Consider the following 25,156-nt stretch of genomic DNA (forward strand, 5'->3'; position numbering starts at 1 on the left):
AACAGTGAGTTAGTGAGTCTTGGGGTAGGAGGTTAAATGATAGAGTTAGAAGCAGGGAGAGAGTGGAGGTTACTAAGAGATGGAAGTTAGGGGGAGGAAAGAGTGTACCCAGGATTATACTTAGCAGATTATCAGAGTGTTGGGATCCTTGGTGCAGGAGATGAGGTGGGCTAGTAGTCTTGTGATGGTCTCTATTTTTTGGACCTGGATCCTCACTGCCTCATGGAGTTGCTGCCTGTTAGGATGACTACCTCCATCCCTTCCATGGAGCTTGGTAAATATAGATAACTTCAGAGAATGTCCTCAGACCCTCCTACCTGATCATATATCACCAGCCACCAACACAGGTTTGGTGGGCACATACCAGGGAATACAAATAAAGATTTCTCAGTCCTCAGTACACCATCTGTACAAAGTACTGATGTATGATGGATGTTGGAAAGTCACAGTACGTCAATTTGTGAATTAATATTGGATTTATTTAAACCAACAATCATAATAAGATAGTATAAAATGAAATAAAATATAAAATAAAATTACTTCACGGACCGCAGGGTCCTACGACTGTGCAATGCATGTATATATATATATATATATATAAATATTAGCACCCCTATTTTTCACATGCATGCAATAACATTACAATGGAAATTTTGAACCTGCTACTGAGGTTGGTACATTTAGGAACTGTATATTGATTAAACTGAATAAGCTGATTTTTCTGTGATTTTTGTAAAGAAATATATAATAGTTCTTATTTCAATTCTGATATCCGTGTAACCTGTAAAAAAAAAAAAAATATGCACAATGCAGCAAACCCTGAAAAAATTTCCACGTGTCTTGTAAAGAATATGTCTAGAATGTCCACATATCCTGTAAAGAAGAATTGTCCCCAATTCTGTGAAGAAATATAGGCAATAGTCCTTTTATATAATGCTCTTTGAGCAACAGATGATTGACAATTGTATGTCTTATATTGCATAAGTCAGGGCAGGATAAGCGGAGTCCCACTATATTTGGTGGTTAAAAAAATGAAAAGATGTCTACATCACAGTGCCACTCCCCCAACCCGACTCACGCCTCGATGCAATTCGGTTACTGGTATCGCATTTACCATGTCCCTCTGACTGGAGGGACGCAATACCGCTTCCAGTCACAGTGATGCGGTAAATGCGGGTTTACAATAGTAAGTCAGGGCCAATGTATCTTTGTCTTATTCTTTATTATCACAAGAACTTGGCATTTAAAAAGGTGTGTAGACTTTTTATATCCACTGTAACTGCATGCAAAGATTTGCAGCTATCAGACTCATTTTTATCTGGGTGTAATACATTCTTAAAAGAATTAGGCAAAAAGGTAAAAAAAAAACTATTCAAAGGTATCACAGATTTATAATCTAGCATGAGATCAAAAACGCTGACTGGGTTAAGGCTGGGTTCACACCTCGTTTTGTACTTACGGCTCCCGTATACGGCTGGGAGGAGGGTGCCCGCACTCAGCCGTATAGGGGAACCGTATTTAAAGGGGTACTGCGGTGAAAACCTTTTTTCTTTTAAATCAACTGGTGGCAGAAAGATAAACATATTTGTAAATGACTTCTACTAAAAAATCTTAATCCTTCCTGTACTTATTAGCTGCTGAATACTACAGAGGAAATTCTTTTCTTTTTGGAATGCTCCCTGATGACATCACGAGCACAGTTCTCTCTGCTGACGTTATTATAATAAAAATAACACTTTATTTATTGTTGTCCTTAGTGGGATTTGAACCCAAGTCCCCAGCACTGCAAGGCAGCATGCTATGCATGGTTGCTAAAATGGACAGAGATGTCAGCAGAGAGCACTGTGCTCGTGATGTCATCAGTGTTTTCAGCAGCTAATAAGTACTGGAAGGATTAAGATTTGTTAATAGAAATAGGTTTAACTTTCTGCCACCAGTTGATTTAAAAGAAAAAAGGTCTTCACCGGAGTACCCCTTTAATGCATGTCAATGAGCCAACCGGAGTGAACCGCAGCCTCCGGTCGGCTGCATTTTCGGCCGTATGCGGTTTCCCGACCACAGGCAAAAACATGGTCGACCGCGTTTTTGCCTACGGTCGGGAAACCGCACACGGCTGAAAACGGAGCCGACCGGAGGCTGCGGTTCACTCCGGTCGGCTTATTGACATGCATTAAATACGGTTCCCCTATACGGCTGAGTGCGGGCACCGCGATTAAGCCCCGCCCACCCCTCCTCCCAGCCATATACGGGAGCCGTAAGTACAAAACGAGGTGTGAACCCAGCCTAACAAGTATATTTTCGAGACTGAAATAAATCAAATAATAAACAAGTCCACCTGTGTGTTAACCCTGCTTGCAATAAAGTTACATTGTGCCTGGGACAAGTGCTACAGCCATTTTATTTATATCCTGTGTTTTAATAAAGAATGGATATGTTGCAATTAAGTTTTTTCTTTTCACAATATGTAACCCTTGCTTATATATGTATTCCAGCATGGCGAAAGCAGTGACCTACTGGCAGGAGATGAACATTCTATAGAAAATTCAGAAAATGAGAAGGAAATAGGGAAACGTGATGGTAAAGAGGTGGGTAAAAAATCCACTTTTCAGTTGTGCTATAAATGGAGAATTGCCAGATTTGTAGTTGCTGAAATATCTTACCTCTCATAGGGGGAGATTTATCAAAATCTGTCCAGAGGAAATGTTGCTGAGTTGCCCATAGCAACCAATCAGATTGCTTCTTTCATTTTTCAGAGGCCTTTTCAAAAATGAAATAAGCCATCTGATTGGTTGCCATGGGCAACTCAGCAACTTTTCCTCTGCACAGGTTGTGATAAATCGCCCCCTATGATAGTGTTTGTAAAATACCTAACATGGCTGGGTTGCCTTCCTATAAAAAAATGAATACATATTAAAAGAATGTGTTCAATTTAGTAGCCCTATATTAAGTGTAACTGAATACCTGAAATAAAGGGTATATTTGAGTATACTATACTTATGAGTAAGAAACTTTTTAGTATCACATATCCCATATTACACAACAGGCCAGCAAGGCGTCTTAGGGAGTCAAAGCAGTGTTGAAGGTTTATGTCATTTTTCTACGCATGTTGTCTACAATACTTGTAAGAACTGAACATTGTGAGTTTAACCCCTTAAAGGGGTACTCCGCACCTAGACATCCTATCCAAAGGATAGGAATAAGATGTCTAATTGTGGGGGTCCCGCTGCTGGGAACCTCCACGGTCTCTCCTGCAGCACCCCCTCTCATCTGGTGCACGGAGCGAGTTTTGCTCCGTGCCTGATGACTGATGATGCAGGGGCTGGAGGATTGTGACATCACTGCCCCCCCCCCCCCCCCTCGTGATGCCATGCCCCGCTCGCTTAATGCAAGTCTATGGTAGGGGGTGTGGCAGCTGATTATTTTTTAATCTACATACCTATATAAGGGCTTGTTTTTTGCAGGACCAATTGTACTTTGTAATGTCATTGTTTGTTTTTTCATAACATATGCTCCAAAAGGGGAAAACTAAATATTTTTGAGGCGAAATAGAAGAAACATTTGCATCATGTTTTAATAAATAAATAAAAATTCTAAAAAGTTTAGAATTTTTACAAATGGCCATTTATGACCTCTATAACTTTTTTTTGTTTAATGGGCTCTATGAGGGCTCATTTTTTTTGGACAGTCATCCTTAATTTTTATCCGTACCATTGTGGTATTGATCATACTTCTTGATCACTTTTTACTTAATTTTTTCTGAGGTGGGATGTGATTTTACAAAATGCAATTCAGGGATTTGGTATTTTTTACCATTTAAAGGTTCACTGTGAAAGATAAATAATGTTACATTTTAATAGTTCGGACAATTATGAACACTGCAAAACCAAATATGTAAATTTTCATTGGTTGCATATTTTTGATATGGAATTTGGGGAAAGAGGGGTGATTTTGATATGGAAGGGGTTAATGTATGTGGTTTAAACATTTTACAGTGCATAGTGAAAGTATTCGGCCCCCTTGAACTTTTCGACCTTTTGCCACATTTCCGGCTTCAAACATAAAGATATAAAACTGTAATCTTTTGTGAAGAATCAACAACAAGTGGGACACAATCATGAAGTGTAACGAAATGTATTGGATATTTCAAACTTTTTTAACAAATAACTGAAAAATTGGGCGTGCAAAATTACACAGCCCCTTTAAGTTAATAATTTGTAGTGCCACCTTTTGCTGCAATTACAGCTGTAAATTGCTTGGGGTATGTGTCTCAGTTTTGCACATCGAGAGACTGAAATTTCTGCCCATTTCTCCTTGCAAAACAGCTCAAGCTCAGTGAGGTTGGATGGAGAGCGTTTGTGAACAACAGTTTTCAGTTCTTTCCATAGATTCTCGATTGGATTCAGGTCTGGACTTTGACTTGGCCATTCTAACACCTTGATATGTTTATTTGTGAGCCATTCCATTGTAGATTTTGCTTTATGTTTTGGATCATTGTCTTGTTGGAAGATCTCCGTCCCAGTCTCAGGTCTTTTGCAGACTCCATCAGGTTTTCTTCCAAAATGGTCCTGTATTTGGCTCCATCCATCTTCCCATCAATTTTAACCATCTTCCCTGTCCCTTCTGAAGAAAAGCAGGCCCAAACCATGATGCTGCCACCACCATGTTTGACAGTGGGGATGGTGTGTTCAGGGTGATGAGCTGTGTTGCTTTTACGCCAAACATAAAGTTTTGCATTGTTGCCAAATAGTTCAATTTTGGTTTCATCTGACCAGAGCACCTTCTTCCACATGTTTGGTGTGTCTCCCAGGTGGCTTGTGCCAAACTTTAAACAACACTTTTTATGGATATCTTTAAGAAATGGCTTTCTTCTTGTCACTCTTGCATAAAGGCCAGATTTGTGCAATATACGACTGATTGTTGTCCTATGGACAGAGTCTCCCACCTCAGCTCTAGATCTCTGCAGTTCATCCAGAGTGATCATGGGCCTCTTAGCTGCATCTCTGATCAGTCTTCTCCTTGTATGAGCTGAAAGTTTAGAGGGACGGCCAGGTCTTCGTAGATTTGCAGTGGTCTGCTACTCCTTCCATTTCAAATTATCGCTTGCACAGTGCTCCATGGAATGTTTAAAGCTTGGGAAATGTTTTTGTATCCAAATCCGGCTTTAAACTTCTCCACAACAGTATCTCGGACCTGCTTGGTGTGTTCCTTGTTCTACATGATAGTCTCAGAGGTCCGTTTAAAGCGCAGAGAGCATCACAGTGCAGGTGCATTTATACGGAGACTTGATTACACACAGGTGGATTCTATTTATCATCATTAGTCATTTAGGTCAATATTGGATCATTCAGAGCTCCTCACTGAACTTCTGGAGTGAGTTTGCTGCACTGAAAGTAAAGGGGCTGAATAATTTAGCATGCCCAATTTTTCAGTTTTTTATTTAACAAAGTTTGAAATATCCAATAAATTTCGTTCTACTTCACGATTGTGTCCACTTGTTATTGATTCTTCACAAAAAATTACAGTTTAATATCTTTATGTTTAAAGCCTGAAATGTGGCAAAAGGTCGAAAAGTTCAAGGGGGCCGAATACTTTCACTATGCACTGTATAATTTAACTCTTATTCATTTTTTTTTTTTAATGCTTTTTTGGTCCTCTTGGGGTGCGTTCACACTGTGAAATCTCCGCTCGCAGAATTCCGCGAGCAGAGATTCTATCTGGCGGCCACTGTTGAAAACGCTTCAGAGGTAGGACCGCACGGCACTGCGCCATTATCATTGATGGCTATGCAGTGCTTGCGGACTTCCGCACAAAGAATGAACATGTTCATTCTTTGGCGTAATTGTCCGTTGCAGAAATTCCTTAGTGTGAACAGGTCTTGCGGATGACCCATTCACACTGATGGTTCACAGATGTTCACAGCTCGTAATTTCGCTCACGGAATTCTGCGTGAATTACGCAGTGTGAACATACCTTTAGCGGCTTTTATGAGAAATCATTAGGTCAATGTAGTTCCAGAGAACTTCAGTGATCTGTGTGCTCTGCACTTGATTGATAGAGCCTGCAGAAGAGAGGCTGTTTCAATCCCAGAGCCACAGACAGCACAGGAGAGGTAATCCCTCCGGCTATCTCTGCAGTGCATTAATCCCCCCAACGACGACTACCCCCTTCCCCAACGCAAGATGATCCACTTAACATAACCACCCGGGTCAATTTAAATGTCCCTTCAGACACCACTGTCAGCTTGGATGTCATATCCTGCCTATGCACACTGTGTGATAGGGACATACATGTAATTTGCAACCATGCTATATCACTGGATTGGGTTGTGTATACCATACTTCTGTCTGGTTCACTGATGAACCCGTCATTATCTCACGGGGGAAACGCATCACAACCTTGAACTGGCTGACTGACATATGCACTTTAGACATGCACATGTGGATGTTTGGTTGTGTACATTTTACCCCAAGTTTGTGGGAACATATAACTCTTCTCCTTCTATTGTTATTTTGTTTTTTATGCCTCACTTTATAACAGTCTAGGGACCATCACTGTGGTTGAGGCCACTGTGTTATGGAGGGGGGAGAAGGGACCCTCCAAAGCAGCAATAGTGTGATGAGATGCTTGACATTTAGAGTACACTTTAACCTGTTAAGGACCATGGACGTAGGCATACGTCCTAGCTCCCTGGTACTTAAGGACCAAGGACGTACGCGTACTTCGTGGAGAATTTCAGTCCCTGCCACGCGGGTATTGGACCGGGGTGACTGCTGATATCGATCAGCAGGCACCCCCTGCAAATACCCAAAGGGGTCATCAGACTCCCCCATGTCGGCGATCGGCGCAAATCGCACTTGCGATTTGCGCCTATTCCGGGTCATACGGGTCTATGGTGACCCAGAATATAAGGGGGATTGCGGTTGTCTAAGACACCCATGATCCCCCTGAAGGGATAGGAGTGAGGTGGCAGGGGTGCCACCCCTCCTATCCCTGCTATTGGGCGTCAAGACACGATGACAAATACAAGATCGGGGGGTTAACTTACGCCTCCCTGTCCTGCCCACCTACAATAGGCGGGGCAGAACGGGGAAACGAAAATCCACTTACCCATCGGCGATGGCAGCAGGACGCGATCGGCGGTGGCAGCAGGCGACAGAAGAGGACAGCTATGCGGCTCCCTGGATCCTACGGAAGCCGGTGAGTTGCCTAGCAACATCTGGAGGGCTACAGTCTGAGACCACTATACAGTGGTCTCTATACTGTAGCCCTCCAGATGTTGCAAAACTACAACTCCCAGCATGCCCAGACAGCTGTTTGGGCATGCTGGGAGTTGTAGTTTTGCAACAGCTGGAGGGCTACAGTTTGGAGATCACGTTGCATTGATCTCTAAACTATACCCCTCTAGATCTTGCAAAACTATAACTCCTAGCATGCCCAAACAGCTGTTTGCTGTCTGGTCTGGGCATACTAGGATTAGTAATTTTGCAACATCTGGAGTGCAACCGTTAGGAGATCACTGTGCAGTGGTCTCTAAACTATAGCCCTTCAGATGTTGCAAAACTGCAAATCCCAGCATGCCCAAACAGCAAACAGTTGTCTCAGCATGCAGGGAGTTGTAGTTGCGTACGTCCAGCTGTTGCATAACTACATCTCCCAGCATGCCCTTCGGCGATCAGTACATGCTTGGAGTTGTAGTTTTGCAACAGCTGGAGGCACACTGGTTGGAAAATACTGAGTTAGGTAACAGAACCTAACTGAAGGTTTTCCAACCAGTGTGCCTCCAGCTGTTGCAAAAGTACAACTCCCAGCATGCACGGTCTGTCAGCGCAAACTTCTAGCGGGATACTCACTGTAACCCGCCAGTGCGAATGTACCCTAAAAACACTACACTAACACATAATAAAGGGTAAAACACTACATATACACCCCCTTACACTGTGCCCCCCAATAAAAATGAAAAACATATCATACGGCAGTGTTTCCAAAACGGAACCTCCAGATGTTGCAAAACAACAACTCCCAGCATTTCCGGACAGCCACTGACTGTCCAAGCATGCTGGGAGTTTAGCAACAGCTGGAGGCACCCTGTTTGGGAATCACTGCCGTAGAATACCCCTATGTCCACCCCTATGCAATCTCAATCCCTAATGTAGTCCTCAAATGCGCATGGAGCACTCTCACTTCAGAGCCCTGTTGTATTTCAAACAAACACCCCATGTATTTCCGTACTCGGAAGAAATTGCACTACAAATTTTGGGTTGCTTTTTCTCCTTTTACGCCTTATGAAAAGGAAAAGTTGGGGTCTACACCAGCCTGTTAGTTTAAAAAAAGAAAAAAATTTACACTAACATGCTGATGTTGCCCCATACTTTATATTTTCACAAAAGGTAAAACGCAATTTCTCCTGAGTACGGAAATACCCCAATAAAAAATATATTTTACCCCAAGTTTGTGGGAAAATATATCTCTTCTCCTTCTATTGTTATTTTGTTTTTTATGCCTCAAAAAAATAAAAAAAAATAAAGTAAAAATAAAAATGTGGGCGTAAAATGCTCTGCTGACGCACAACAAGGCTCAGGAGTGAGAGCGCACTATGTACATCTGAGGCCTAAATTGGTGATTTGCATAGGGGTGGCTGATTTAACAGTGGTTCTGACATAAACGCAAAAAAATAAATACCCACATGTGACCCCATTTTGGAAGTTACACCCCTCACAAAATGTAACAAGGGGTATAGTGAACCTTAAAGGGGTACTCCGCCCCTAGACATCTTATCCCCTATCCAAAGGATAGGGGATAAGATGTCAGATCGCTGGGGTCCCGCTGCTGGGGACCCCGGGGATCGCTGCTGCAGCACCCCGCTATCATTACTGCGCAGAGCGAGATAGCTCTGCATGTAATGACGGGCAATACAGAGGCCGGAGCATCGTTACGTCACGGCTCCGCCCCTCGTGACGTCACGGCCCGCCCCCGTCAATACAAGTCTATGGGAGGAGGCTTGGCGGTCGTCACGCCCCCTGCCATAGACTTGCATTAAGGGGACGGGCTGTGATGTCATGAGGGGCGGCCCTGTATCGCCCGTCATTACGCACAGAGCGAATTCGCTCTGTGCAGTAATGATGGCGGGGTGCCGCAGCGGCGATCCCCGGGGTCCCCAGCAGTAGGACCGCGGTGATCTAACATCTTATCCCCTATCCTTTGGATAGGGGATAATATGCCAGGGGCGGAGTACCCCTTTAACACCCCACAGGTGTTTGAAGAATTTTCTTTAAAGTTGGATGGGAAAATGAAAAAAAAAAAAAATTTCACTAAAATGCTGGTGTTACCCCATATGTGGATGTAAAGTGCTCTGCGGGTGCACTACAATGCTCAGAAGAGAATGAGTGCCATTGGGATTTTGGAGAGAGAATGTGTCTGAAATTGAAGGCCATGTTACATAGTTACATAGTTAGTACGGTTGAAAAAAGACATCCATCAAGTTCAACCAGGGAATTGTTTGGAATGTGTGTTTACTTATGTAATAAGAGGTACAGTGAGCATTTGCGCCCCACAGGTGGCTGACAGATTTTTGGAACAGCCGTCCGTGAAAATGAAAAATAAAATTTTTCATTTGCACAGCCCACTATTCCAAAGATCTGTCAAACGCCAGTGGGGTATAAATACTCACTGCACCCCTTATTAAATTCTGTGAGGGGTGTAGTTTACAAAATGGGGTCACATGTGGGGGAGTCCAGTGTTCTGGCACTACAGGGGGCTTTGTAAACACACATGGCCTCTGACTCCTATTCCAAACAAATTCACTGTCCGAAAGCTCAATGGCGCTCCTTCTCTTCTGAGCACTGTAGTGCGCCAGCAGAGCACTTGACATCCACACATGGGGTATTTCCATACTCAGTAGTAAATGACCCCCAAAATTTGTAACCCCATTTCTTCTATTACCCCTTGTAAAAATTTAAAATATGGGGGAAAAGCAGCATTTTAGTGAAAATTTTTTTTAATTTACACATCCAACTTTAACGAAAAGTCGTTAAACACCTGTGGGGTGTTAAGGCTCACTGTACCCCTTGCTACGTTTCTTGAGGGGTGTAGTTTCCAAAATAGTATGCCATGTGAGGGTTTTTTTTTTTGCTGTCCTGCCACCATAGGGGCTTCCTAAATGGGACATGTCCCCCAAAAACCATTTCAGCTAAATTTGCTTTCCAAAAGCCAAATGTGACTCCTTCTCTTCTGAGCATTGTAGTGCACCTGCAGTGCACTTGATGTCCACACATGGGGTATTTCCATACTCAGAAGAGATGGGGTTACAAATTTTGGGGGGGCATTTTCTACTATCACCCCTTGTAAAAATGTAAAATTTTGGGGGAAAGCAGCATTTTAGTGAACATTTTTTTTAAATTTACACTTCCAACTTTAACGAAAAGGCGTCAAACACCTGTGGGGTGGCAAAATAGTATGCCATGTGTTTTTTTTTTTTTTTTTTTGCTGTCCTGGTACGATAGGGGCTTCCTAAATGTGACATGTCCCCCAAAAAGCATTTCAGAAAAACTCACTCAGTGTCGCTCCTTCCCTTCTGAGCCCTCTACTGCGTCCGCAGAACACTTGACATACACATATGAGGTATTTCCTTACTCGAGAGAAATTGGGTTACAATTTTTTTGAAGATTTCTCTCCTTTTACCCCTTGTAAAAATTCAAAAACTGGGTTTACAAGAACATGCGAGTGTAAAAAATGAAGATTTTGAATTTTCTTCTCCACTTTGCTGCTATTCCTGTGAAACACTTAAAGGGTTAACAAACTTTTTGAACGTCATTTTGTATACTTTGAGGGGTGCAGTTTTTATAATGGAGTCATTTTTTGGGTATTTCTAATAGAGGTGCACCGAAATGGAAATTTCAGAACCGAAACGAAACCGAAATAAAAAAAAATGTCCGGCCGAAACCGATACCGAAAATGACTTCTCCCCGTCTTCTGGTAAAATCCAGCGCTCCGCTCATTAGATTAGATTCCCCCACATTAGATTGCCAGCTCCCCCACATTAGATTGCCAGCTCCCCCACATTAGGTCGGGAGTTCCCCCCACATTAGTAGGCAGCTCCCCCACAAAAGTAGGCAGCTCCCCCACAACAGTAGGCAGCTCCCCCACAACAGTAGGCAGCTCCCCCACAACAGTAGGCAGGTTCTCAAATTAGGTCAGCATTTCCCCCACAATAGTAGGCAGGTTCCCAAATTAGGTCAGCATTTCCCCCACAATAGTAGGCAGGTTCCCCACAATAGTAGGCAGCTCCCCCCAAAAATAGTAGGCAGGTCCCACACAATATTAGGCAGCTCCCCCCCAACAATATTAGGCAGCTCCCCTCACATTAGGTCAGCAGTTCCCCCACAATAGTAGGCAGGTTCCTCACAATAGTAGGCAGCTCCCCCACATTAGGTCAGCATTTCCCCCACAATAGTAGGCAGCTCCCCCCAACAATAGTAGGCAGTTCCCACACAATATTAGGCAGCTCCCCCCAACAATATAAGGCAGCTCCCCCCACATTTGTAGGCAGCTCCCCCCCACATTAGGTCAGCAGTTCCCCCACAATAGTAGGCAGTTCTCCCACAATATGAGGCAGCTCCCCCCACATTTGTAGGCAGCTCCCCCCCACAATATTAGGCAGCTCCTCCCCACAATATTAGGCAGCTCCCCCCAACAATATTAGGCAGCTCCCCCCAACAATATAAGGCAGCTCCCCCCAACAATATTAGGCAGCTCCCCCCACAATATTAGGCAGCTCCCCCCCCCACAATATTAGGCAGCTCCCCCCCCACAATATTAGGCAGCTCCCCCCCCCCCCACAATATTAGGCAGCTCCCCCCAACAATATTAGGCAGCTCCCCCCAACAATATTAGGCAGCTCCCCCCCACAATATTAGGCAGCTCCCCCCCCCCACAATATCAGGCAGCTCCCCCCAGCAATATTAGGCAGCTCCCCCCCCCCAACAATATTAGGCAGCTCCCTCCCCCCCCACAATATTAGGCAGCTCCCTCCCCCCCACAATATCAGGCAGCTCCCCCCCCACAATATCAGGCAGCTCCCCCCCCCACAATATTAGGCAGCTCCCCCCCCCCACAATATTAGGCAGCTCCCCCCCCCCCACAATATTAGGCAGCTCCCCCCCCACACAATATTAGGCAGCTCCCCCCCCCCACAATATTAGGCAGCTCCCCCCCCCACACACAATATTAGGCAGCTCCCCCCCCCCCACAATATTAGGCAGCACCCCCCAACAATATTAGGCAGCTCCCCCCTCACATTAGGTCAGCAGTTCCCCCACCCCACAGACATACAGCTTCCAGCCATATACAGTGTATGGCTGGAGGCTGTATGTCTGTACTGCTGCCCCCACAGTGTTCCGGTCACCGCTTCTCCGGCCCGGGGTCACATCTACTGCTATGGCCCATGGACCATAGCAGTAGGTGCCGGGACCGAGGGAGCGGTGACCGGAACACTGAAGAAGATGACACGGTCACTTACCAGGCCCCGGCCAGCGCGCGTTCTCCCGCGACGATCCTGCGGTCCTCCTGCGTCTCTATGGTTGTACGCACGGGACGTCAGTGACGTCCCGTGCGTACGACCATAGAGGCGAAGAAGCAAAGGACCGAAGGAGGATCGCGGGAGGACGCCGGGGAATGATGAGTGACCGCCGGACATCCTTATGTCCCGAAAAGATTTTTCGGGACATAGGGATGTCCGGGATAGGATTAGTAATACTTCTTTTTATGTGCCCGGGCCGGCTCCTGTGTGTGGCTGCAGGCGGGGGCCGGCCAGAGCATATAAAAACTAATACTGTGTACTAAAAACCAGGGGGCCTCCAGCTGTTATGAAACTACAACTCCCAGCATGCCCGGACAGACTTTGCCGGTCCGGGCATGCTGGGAGTTGTAGTTTCACAACAGCTGGAGGCCCCCTGGTTTTTAGTACACAGTATTAGTTTTTATATGCTCTGGTCAGCCCCCGCCTGCAGCCACACACAGGAGCCGGCCCGGGCACATAAAAAGAAGTATTACTAATCCTATCCCGGAGAGCGCAACCCCCCCCCCCCCCCCCCAGATGTTGCGGCCGGCCCCCCCTGCACCCCCCACGAGTGCCTCTGCCACTGGCAGTGTTTGTAACTTGTGCTGTGGGCGGGCAGGGGAGGTGGGTCATTATCGGCACATTTTTTGTTGTTTCTGCATTTTGCCGAAATAGCTATTTTCGGCCGATATGTATCGGCCGCCGATATATCGGTGCATCCCTAATTTCTAATATGAAGGCCCTTCAAATCCACTTCAAACCTGAACTGGTCCCTGAAAAATTCTGATTTTGAAAATGTTGTGAAAAATTGGAAAATTGCTGCTGTACTTTGAAGCCCTCTGATGTCTACCAAGAGTAAAAACATGTCAACTTTATGATGTAATCATAAAGTAGACATATTGTATATGTGAATCAATATATCATTTATTTGGAATGTCTATTTTCCTGATAAGCAGAGAGCTTCAAAGTTATAAAAATGCAAAGTTTTCAATTTTTTCATAAAATTTTTGAGTTTTTCACCAAGAAATGATGCAAGTATCGATGAAATTTTACCACTAACATAAAGTAGAATATGTCTCGAAGAAACAATCTCTGAATCAGAATGAAAGGTAAAAGCATTCGAGTTATTAATGCTTAAAGTGACAATGGTCAGATGTGCAAAAAACGCTTTGGTCCTTAGGGCCAAAATGGGCCGGGTCCTTAAGGGGTTAAGCAGTTTCTTATTCTCCCTCTGTCCTTCCATACACCACCAAATACTTATCATCAATGATCTTGGGTGGTAGACTATTATACACCAGAGGTCAAAATGTTTCTATTTTTACTTAAACAGAATAAAAGTTCAGTTTTAAAGGAAAAATTTCAGTCAAGCCACGCTCAGTTGGCACATGCAAAGAGCAGATCGCTCACGTGACCGGTGACTCTACGTCACTAGGAAATGGAGTCAAACAACATAAATATGTAAATTTAGGTGATAGAGGCATAAAAATTTGAGGATTAGGTACTGAGTAACATATACATTTTTTTTTTTGTGAGATCTGACGGGGACGCTTTAATCTCCCAAGTACTGCTACTGATCTGAGGTTATGAGTGTGTGATTGGTGTGATTGGTCTTGGTTTAACCTCTAGTCAGGAAATGGACCTTCTTGTAATGTAGAAAAAAAAAAAAAGAGAAAAACGCAGATCAGCTCACCACTTAGTGTAAGTATGAATACACATCTAGTCCGTGGCATATGTTAGAGATGGAAGCTCAGAGAATGATGGGTACGTAAACCATGTGGACGTAAACCATGGGAATTAAAACTTGAAACTTTAATAATGTCCATATTAAAAATTGAAGGGCAGCAACATGTCACGGTAAAAAGTGAAAACACGCTGACTCGTTTCGGGATGGAATATTAGCCCTTAATCATGGCAGTGATACATAGGACAGACAGTGTTTAAATACCTTAGATGCAGAAAGAAAAAAAGGCATTGCTCGTGTCAAGCAGTGGAAGGGGAAAACCAAACCACCGGATGGAGCATGACATGTATTTCTGACAATCAAGGTAAACAACTGTGAACAATGCTGGTTGCCAAAGAAAAGCATCATGTAGTCAAGGAAACCAAATACACAGAATCTCGTTCAGCAATTCCCCGTGTCTAACACCGTGTATAAAAGCACTGCGGAACGGACAAACTGACAGGTAATAATTAAACTGCACCATTAATATTGTATGATATGTGTAATGATATACATTTGAAACAAATGGGCATAAGGACATGGTGTAAATTATTTGAAGGATACATTTATAGTATTACTATTATAAAGTTAGTAGGAGGATAGATTTGCAGTATTGCTATTTTGAACCTCATGAATCCAATACAAAGTTTAAATTAATAAGCTCTAAAGTGTATATATATAGCTATATGCTAGAGAGAGAAAACAAAACACCAAGTAACAAAAAGGGAAAAGAAAAACAGTAGAACAAAAATTGAAATAAATCATGCAAAAAGGAGGAAAAGCCTGCATATCATTGCAAGAAAATGACGCATTGCAGAAAATTAGTAGAAATACATGAGGTCATTACGGTAATTGAGACCTTGTGGGGCTCTGGCGTCTAGATTCAAGTAGTTGTAGTACCGCAGCGCTGAAGGATGGCACTTGCACATCCTCCGGCTGCGGGACATTTAGAACTATTACTCCCATCATGGACCGACTCTGCCCATGATGGGAGTTATAGTCCAGGGGCTGAGGTGCAGATCGCATCGGGTCATTCTCCAGAGACCCGCTGCGATCCGCATTTATTAACTGTAAAAATCGGCGGTACATGCGGCTACATCGCGCTGCCACCGGCTTCTATATAGAGCTGTCATAATTCATAATCCCCGCTGCCGGGAGAGGGGAGCTCTGATTGGTCAATAGCTATCCACCAATCAGAGCTCCTGTCTCCCGGCGGGGATTATGAATTATGACAGCTGTATATAGAAGCCGGCGGCATCGCAATGTAGCTGCAAGTAACGCCGGCCAGAGGCGGCTCTAGCATTAGGCCACTAAGGCCATCGCCTAAGGCCTCGCACTGATGGGGGCCTCGCTCTGACCCCGACGGCCGCAAGTTTTACATCATCAGTGAGTACTGCTCCCCCTCTTCCACTTTAAGAAGAGTTGTTGCTGGGGCTGGTTGTGTGCCGTGCACATGTTTGTTACATCCCTGCCCGGCCCTTCCCCCGGCTACTCACCGAAGTCTCTGACTCTCCTCCTCCTGTCAGCTGCTGCCGTAAGTCCTCTGTGTTTGCTGCCCGTTCTCCAGGTCATGTGAGGTCCGGTTAGCATGCAGCCCTCTGTCCCTGGCTGCCTATAACTCCTCCGGTATTTTGCAGATAACGTGCTTACCAGTGACTGTGCTGTTCCTATTGACCTGGCTGGCTCGTGCTAAATACATATACATACAGCATGGATAAGCCAGGTCAGTAAGCACAGCACAGCCACTGGTATGCACATGAGTGGTAATACAGTAGTAGGGCTAGGATGGGTAGTAGGGCTAGGGCATATATACCTTAGCCCTACTGCTGTACTACAACCCACCCTAGCTCTACTACTGTACTACTTACTACCCACCCTAGCTCTACTACTGTACTACTACCCACCCCAGCCCTTCTACTCTGTGACATCACAGTGCTTCATCCTGTAATTTGATGTCACTGTGTATAATAACCCTGTAGTTGCATCACAGTATATTATTCTTGTACGGTGACATCACTGTGTATATTTTCCCGGTATGGTGACATCACTGTGTTCTGGATTAATTCATCGTTCTTGTAACTATCTCACTCCCAGCCAAATCCGTATACAGAATGTATATACCGAAGCATAGAGAAATAAATCAGACAGAGCCATTGTGCTTTAGCGTTCCCTGTGTGCTGTCCACTGGCTTTATTTCAAATCGTTCAAGCTTATATCACCTTTGTCATAACATAAGTTCCCACCCCCTGCTAGGGGTTGTTCTAGCATTTAGGGAGTGTGCAAATATCATGAAGGATGTGCTTTGTCCTCGTTTCTTTCAACTTCCTGTAGCTGTTTCACAAGTCTCTTTTGTTCAGTCTTCACACGATGGTGGGAGCCAAGATAGTGAGCAGAGAGGGGAGGGGCAGATGGGGAAGGGGCCTCCTAAATGAATAATTTTTTTACATGGAAGGAAACCATAGAAACATCTATTACAACTGTATAGCAACCCAACACTGCGTTTGTTAACACTGTAGTGACAAAACTGTTTATTGTCCTTGTACAGAGACATTACTGTGTATAATATCCTTGTGCTCTGATGACACTGTATATATTAACTCTGAACTGTGATGCCACTGTGCATATTAACCCTGTATTGTCACTCACAGTACAAGGTAAATATATACAGTGACATTGGGGTACAGGGTTAATATATACAGTGATATCACAGTACAGGGATAATATGAACAGTGATATCATGGTACAGGATTAATATATACGGTGATGTCACTGGGCAGTTTAAGTATCCACTGTGATGTCGCAGTATAAGGAGAACACACAGTGATGTTATAGTACAGAGATAATACACTCAGTGATGTCAAGGTACAGGCATAATACACAGTGATGTCACAGTACAGGAATAATATACACAGTGGTGTCACAGTACAGGATAATATATATATCACATTAGAGACAAGTATATGGAGGGTGGAGAATTAATCCACTATACTTATAGGTTACCCTAGGGCAACCCAGCAAAAAACAACCCTTTGTTTTCCCATATACCTAAATTAAAAGTGCAATCTTTATTGTGATTTCCGCACATAAATTGTGGTTTAAAATAGTAATTCGCTCCATTGTCCTGGTTTGAATTCAGTATATTGACCACATGGTCTATTATTATGAACTAGTAAACCAATGCAAGGTGCCTGCAGTAACACCTGCACTATTTGAAATACTCAGGACAGGGCGTCTGTATTAAAACCTAAACTGCCCCCCTCAACATGTTTCACTACCTAATGTAGCGTTGTCAAGAGGCAAATGGGCAAAGAGTTCAAAATGCTGTGCTGGGGGTTCTTATTACCTCCCCTCATGATGTCACAGGAAACGGTATTCAACATATGTACCAATGAACATTTGATCCCTAGTGATCGATGTGCTCTTCAACCAAAAAGGTGTAAGTGAATGAAGCATCCTATCACAAACCAGCTTTATCTCCTCCAATCCAGGGTCTCGCCCTGTGATTGATAGCTAGTTCCACAAAACACATGTTACCTCAGACACTTGATTGATAGATGTTCCTCACCAATAGGTTTCTGTTACTTCCGGTGGTGACGTTGTGCGCCTCAGTGGGTGTGCGAGTTGTTAGCCCGAACATCGGGTCCGTAGATGTATCAAATGCGCGTGCGTCATCCATGCTGAACGATCGCGGACTTCCGGCTTCGCACCCTAGTATGCGCCGGGACTTAGGCTGAGATGCTCAAAGGCATAACATGTCTATGCATTAACTTAGGCTTATTGGATACATATCATGTATCTTAGCTATGATTTGCTTACATTAAGGTTTGTTTGTAAACTAGTTCCAATGTTGTATATGTATGATTTAAAGGGGTACTCCGGCCGAAAATGCAGCCGACCGGAGGCTGCGGTTCACTCCGGTCGGCTTATTGACATGCATTAAAGGGGTACTCCGGTGAAAACCTTTTTTCTTTTAAATCAACTGGTGGCAGAAAGTTAAACATATTTGTAAATTACTTCTATTAACAAATCTTAATCCTTCCAGTACTTAATAGCTGCTGAATGCTACAGAGGATATTCCTTTCTTTTTGGAACACTGATGACATCACGAGCACAGTGCTGCTGACATCTCTGTCCATTTTAGCAACCATGCATAGCAGATGTATGCTAAGGGCAGCATGGTGGCTCAGTGGTTAGCACTGCTGCCTTTTTAATAGAAGTAATTTACAAATATGTTTAACTTTCTGCCACCAGTTGATTTAAAAGAAAAAAGGTTTTCACCGGAGTACCCCTTTAAGTGGATACTATAACTGGAATTCCTTAGTTTCCTTAAATATGCATAGTTAATTTAGAAGTTTATTCTTGGATCTTGTTATTATTAGTAAACATAAATAGAGGTAAGTATTATAATGTGTCCCCACCATAGTTTACTTGCAGTTTACTTTGTTTATATATGTGATTTAGGTAAATATTAATTGACTGTGCATGATTCAATTCTGGTGCTTAAATCTTGTGATTTGTAAGATGAAGGAGGACACAGACATCTCCCTGTCCATAATATTAGGACTGTCCATCCCTACCTATATGGAGCCATCTACCAGTATCCATTTGATGTTGGAATACACTTCTCATACTATGTTATATACCAAGATTACACAGCAAGTCAAAACCTATAGTTATTGGTTTATGATGGAGCACATCAAACATCATTGATGGGACCTTCGATGTATTTCAAAACCTACTACAGTGACCCCCCGACCTACGATGGCCCCGACATAGGATGAAATCGACATACGATGGCCTCTCAGAGGCCATCGGATGTCGATGTCAGCATCGACCTACGATGCTTTTTTATGTCGGGGCCATCGCATTAAGTGCTATCCAGCAGCGCCAAATGCAGCTTAATGTTCCCCATGTGGTGCGGTAAGTATTACTTACCCCTCCACAATGCTCCGGGGTGCCCTCCGGGTCCAGCGATGGTCTTCCGGCGTCTTCTTGGCCCTCTCCGATGACGTCAATACGCTGCTGCGCACGCCATCCAACAGGAATGGCGTACACAGCGGCGTAATGACGTCGCTACGCAGGCCCAGTAAGGCCTTGCGGAAGACAGAAGAGGACCGGAGAAGACAGAAGAGGACCGGAGAAGACAGCGGAGAGCCCAGCGGAGGCCCGGGATCACCATCGGGAGCGGCGGGGACACCATCGCGAGCAGCGGGGACAGGTGAGTACAGCTTCCTATACTTTACATTGCACGGATCCCTCAACATACGATGGATTCGACAAACGATGGCTCGTTTGGAACGAATTACCATCGTATGTTGAGGGACCACTGTATATTCCACTCGAATTGGATAGTGGGATGATATTGCTTCAACTCATATATCCTGTGACGTCCAAACGGCATGCGGAAACATTTAATTCGAAAAGGTTCTTGACAAGAATTTGATAAATTGTCATGTGAGACTAATTTCATATGAGACTAATTTCATATAAAAGGGGTAAATGCGAACCCCTCATTTAAACCTAGAGGAGACATGGATTTGAGCCTGTATATCCATTTGGCCTCTTCACATAAAGTTTCTTATCCAGATTTCCCCTCCTCGGGCCAAGCTTAACTTTGGTCAATCCAAAAAATTGGAGAGTTGACCAATCTCCTCCATGTTGAGACAAAAAAAATGTCACGCAAGGGGAGTCACTGCTCTCGTCCGGATTGTACTTATATGTTGGGAGATCCTCCTTCTAAGTTGTTGTATAGTTTTTCCCACATACATTTCTTTTTTGCCCCATACCCTTATAGCTAGCCTCGATGTTGAGGCACTATATACAAACATTGAACACGAATTAGGATTGGAGGCAGTCAAGCACTATTTATTCACTAGGGGTACACAATACACGGCCCACAATGAATTTGTTTTATCCTTACTTCCATTCTTACTTTCTCACAATTATTTTTTGTTTGATGGTCACTTTTATTTACAATAAAGGCACCACTATGGGCACAGCTTGTGCACCAAATTTCGCTAATCTCTTTCTTGGGTGGTGGGAAGATACTCTTGTTTTTTTTTAAACACCTATCAACAATATACTAGTCACATTTTATTTTGGGGGTAGGTTTATAGATGACGTTCTTTTATTTTGGGATGGCACTATCACTCATTTTCAGGAATTTGTGACAGTACTCAACAACAATCACATAGGTATGCACTTTACACACGAAATACACACTCACACCTTAAACTTTTTGGATTTGCAAATCTACTTGGAGCAGAGTGGCAGCGTCCAGGCGAGGGTTTTCAGGAAATCTACCTCGACCAATAGCTTCCTGCAGTGGGGAAGTTATCATTCACCTGCCCTAAAGAAAGGGATACCGGTAGGGCAATATCTGAGGGCAAGACGAAATTGCTCCTCGGATGAGGATTTCCTGAAGGAAAGACAACTTTTGTATCAACGTTTCCTAGCCAGAGGATACCCAAAAAAAAGTGTTACACAGAGCATTCGCTGGAGCAAGAGATATTCTGAGAAGTGAGCTCTTAGTCCCCAAGAAGACCCTGGTAACATTGCCCCAAGGGACTTTTAGATGTATAGGCACCTTTGATTCAACTAATCGTCAAGTTATGAGTGTTCTGGATAAATTTTGGCCTATACTTTTGGCAGATATGGATCTGAGAGAGGTCATCACCCCGTATCCATCTGTCACGTACAGGCGGGGAAAAACATCAGAGAACATCTGGTGAAGAGTCTCTATCTCGAAGCCCCTAGTGACACATGGCTTAGATCGAACATCAGTGGCTCTTTTCCTTGCGGGAATTGCTCATTTTGTCATCTAGTCCCGAAAACGAAAGAAATCACCAATCCGATTGATGGTCGGAAATATTTAATCAGAGAATTCATTAACTGTCAGACGACGGGTGTCGTATATATCGCGAGATGGGGATGTCCAATGATTTATGTGGGAAAAACTATACAACAACTTAGAAGGAGGATCTCCCAACATATAAGTACAATCCGGACGAGAGCAGAGACTCCCCTTGCGAGACATTTTTAGTCTCAACATGGAGGAGATTGGTCAACTCTCCAATTTTTTGGATTGACCAGAGTTAAGCTTGGCCTGAGGAGGGGAAATCTGGATAAGAAACTTTTATGCGAAGAGGCCAAATGGATATACAGGCTCAAATCCATGTCTCCTCTAGGTTTAAATGAGGGGTTCACATTTACCCCTTTTATATGAAATTAGTCTCATATGAAATTAGTCTCACATGACAATTTATCAAATTCTTGTCAAGAACCTTTTAGAATTAAATGTTTCCGCACGCCGTTTGGACGTCATAGGATATATGAGTTGAAGCAATATCATCCCACTATCCAATTCGAGTGGAATATTGTAGGTTTTGAAATACATCGAAGGTCCCATCAATGATGTTTGATGTGCTCATAAACCAATATCTATAGATTTTGACTTGCTGTGTAATCTTGGTATATAACATAGTATAACATAGTATGAGAAGTGTATTCCAACATCAAATGGATACTGGTAGATGGCTCCATATAGGTAGTGATGGACAGTCCTAATATTATGGAGAGTGAGATGTCTCTGTCCTCCTTCATCTTACAAATCACAAGATTTAAGCACCAAAATTGAATCCTGCACAGTCAATGAATATTTATCTAAATCATATATAAACAAAGTATAATTCAAACCACACGCTTGATTTATAAATAAAAATGTATTGCCAGTAAACTATGGTGGGGACACATTATAATACTTCTATATAATACTTACCTCTATTTATGTCTACTAATAATAACAAGATCCAAGAATAAAGTTCTAAATTAACTATGCATATTTAAGGAAACTAAGGAATTTCTGTTATAATATCCACTTAAATCATACATATACAACATTGCAACTAGTTTACAAACACACCTTAAGGTAAGCAAATCATAGCTAAGATACGTGATATGTATCCAATAAGCCTAAGTTACTGCATAGACGTGTTATTACTTTGAGCGTCTCAGCCTATGCCCCGGCGCATACCAGTGTGCGCAGCTGGAAGTCCGCGATCGTTCAGCCTTGATGACGCACGCGCTTTTGATACATCTACGGACTCGATGTTCGGGCTAATAACTCGCGCACCCACTGAGGCGCACAATGTCACCAGCGGAAGTAACAGAAACCTATTGGTGAGGAACATCTATCAATCAAGTGTCTGAGGTAACACGTGTTTTGTGGAACTAGCTATCAATCACAGGGCGAGACCCTGGATTGGAGGAGATAAAGCTGGTTTGTGATAGGATGCTTCATATACTTATTATAGCTATTGGTTGAAGAGCACATCGATCACTTGGGATCAAATGTTCATTGGCACATATGTTGAATACTGTTTCCTGTGACATCATGAGGGGAGGTAATAAGAACCCCCAGCATGGCATTTTGAACTCCTTGCCCATTTGCCTCTTGACAATGCTACATTAGGTAGGGAAACATGTTGAGGGGGGCAGTTTAGGTTTTAATACAGACGCCCTGTCCTGAGTATTTCAAATAGTGCAGGTGTTACTGCAGGCACCTTGCATTGGTTTACTAGTTCACAATAGACCATGTGGTCAATATACTGAATTCAAACCAGAACAATGGAGTGAATGACAATTTTAAACCACAATTTATATGCAGAAATCACAATAAAGATTGCACTTTTAATTTAGGTATATGGGAAAACAAAGGGTTGTTTTTTGCTGGGTTGCCCTAGGGTAACCTATAAGTACAGTAGAGGGTAATATACACAGCGATGTCACAGTACAGGTATAATAAACACAGTGATGTCACAGTACAGGGATAATACACACACTAATGTCACCGTACAGGGATAATACACAGTGAAGTCACAGTACAGGAATAATACACACAGTGATGTCACAGTACAGGGATAATACACAGTGATGTCACAGTACAGGGATAAGGCCCCGTTCACACTACAGAATTCTCGCGGCTGAATTCCGCGAGCGGAGATTCAGCCTGGCGGCCGCCGCCGGAGGTGTATCGGCGCTAGGGCCGCGGGGCACTGAGCCGTCACCATTGACAGCTATTCAGTGCTCATGGAATCCGTGCAAAGAATGAACATGTTCTTTCGTTGCGCCGAACAATTTCAGCGGCGGAATTGTCCGCCGCGGAAATTCCGCAGTGTGAACGGGTCTCGCGGAGACTCATTCACACTAATGTTAAGTTCAAACCGCGGAGTTCCGCTCGTGGAATTCCGCGAGAATTCCGTACTGTGAGCGCACCCTAATACTCACAATAATGTCGTCGCAGTACAGGAATAATACACAGTGATGTGTACATCTGGTATCTACCACTATATGGTCAGTGTATGTGGAAATATTGGTCTTTCTATAGTAAATTTTATACAGTAACAATTGGAGTTAGTCACAATGGTAGTCGTGGTCATGATGTGGCAGTAGTATTTGGTTCTTGTTGATAACGCACACAACTAACAGTGAGCACCTGTGCTTCGTTTTGTCTGGAGGTGCTGACCATTTTTATTTTCTTGTACTGATATTATCAGTAATATTGGTCTCAGTATATAGGATTTGGTCAGTAACAGTATGATGGTAATAGGTATGGTGATAATTTCCCTTCTTGTATACTGGTATTATTGGTAATATTGGTTTCAGTATACAGGATTTGGTCAGTAACAGTATGATGGTAATAATATGAATGGTGATAATTTCCCTCCTTGTATACTGGTATTATTGGTAAAATTGGTGTCCGTATACGGGATTTGGTCAGTAACGATATGATGGTAATATGTAGGGTGATAATATTCCTACTTTTATACTGGTAATATTGGTGTCTAGTCTCTGTGTACTAGACAGAATTTGCCATGGGGTCCATAGGACACTAGTTATGCCCCTGATCTTATATCTGCCCCGTCAACACTTGAGATTTGTGCTGTGGTGACAGCACAGCGATCTCATATCTGATTTGATCACCATGGGGGAGATTTATCAAAAACTGTCTAGAGGAAAAGTTGTCCATAGCAATCAATGAGATTTCTTCTTTCATTTTTAACAAGGCCTCTGCAAAATGAAATAAGCAATCTGATTGGTTGCTATAGCAACTGGGCAACTTCAACTTTGCACAGGTTTTGATAAATTTCCCCCCATGGGTCTTCAGAAAATGATGTGGGGCCTCATGTTTGAGTTTCGCATGTTTGACAGTGTATATAGAAGCCGGTGGCAATGCAGTGTAGCCGCATGTACCGCCGGATTTTACAGTTAATAAATGCGGATTGCAGCGGGTCTCTGCAGAATGACCCGATGCGATCTGCACCTCAGCCCCTGGACTACAACTTCCATTATGAGCAGAGTCTGTCCATGATGGGAGTAGTAGTTCTAAAAGTCCCGCAGCCGGGGGATGTGCAAGTGCCATCCCTCAGCAGCCTGCGGTACTACAACTACTCCCATCATAGGACAGACTCTGCCATGATAGGAATAGTAGTCCAAGGGCAGAGGGACAGATCTCTGTTCACATTATGCATTTTGCATAATGGGAACAGAGCCTTTCCATGATGGGAGTTGTAGTTTAGCAACAATTGGAGGCTCCCTGTTTAGAAACACACTGCATTATGTGCGTTCTCCCCAGGGGAGAGTGCAAAAAATGTACTAACCCATATATCTTGTTTTTCTTTTCTTCTCATTTCAGATACCTGAATGCGGAGAATTACATCAGATTCGGTGGACTGCGACGATGACCATCGAGGTTAACAAGGGCTGTGGGGGAGTTTTTTGTTTTTTTTTATACATTTTTTTTTTCAATGTGTCCGTGTTTTTTATAACTGAATTTTCAGCGTTAGTAGTGGAAGCTGTCATATAGACAGACTCCATTACTAAGC

The 25,156-nt window shown here is 43.4% G+C and overlaps 1 protein-coding gene across 2 annotated transcripts in view; it reads left to right on the plus strand.

The window, feature by feature from the left end:
• Positions 1-25,156, plus strand: part of TCIRG1 (T cell immune regulator 1, ATPase H+ transporting V0 subunit a3) — a 550,359-nt gene that overhangs the window by 429,159 nt on the left and 96,044 nt on the right. For both annotated transcript variants that reach the window (XM_056531100.1, XM_056531098.1), the window contains one exon: positions 2,493-2,585. In XM_056531100.1, coding sequence (XP_056387075.1) covers positions 2,493-2,585 — 93 coding nt within the window. The remainder of the gene's footprint in view (positions 1-2,492; positions 2,586-25,156) is intronic.

This window comes from Hyla sarda, chromosome 7, assembly GCF_029499605.1.
Source record: "Hyla sarda isolate aHylSar1 chromosome 7, aHylSar1.hap1, whole genome shotgun sequence".
Classification (NCBI taxonomy): Eukaryota; Metazoa; Chordata; class Amphibia; order Anura; family Hylidae; genus Hyla; species Hyla sarda.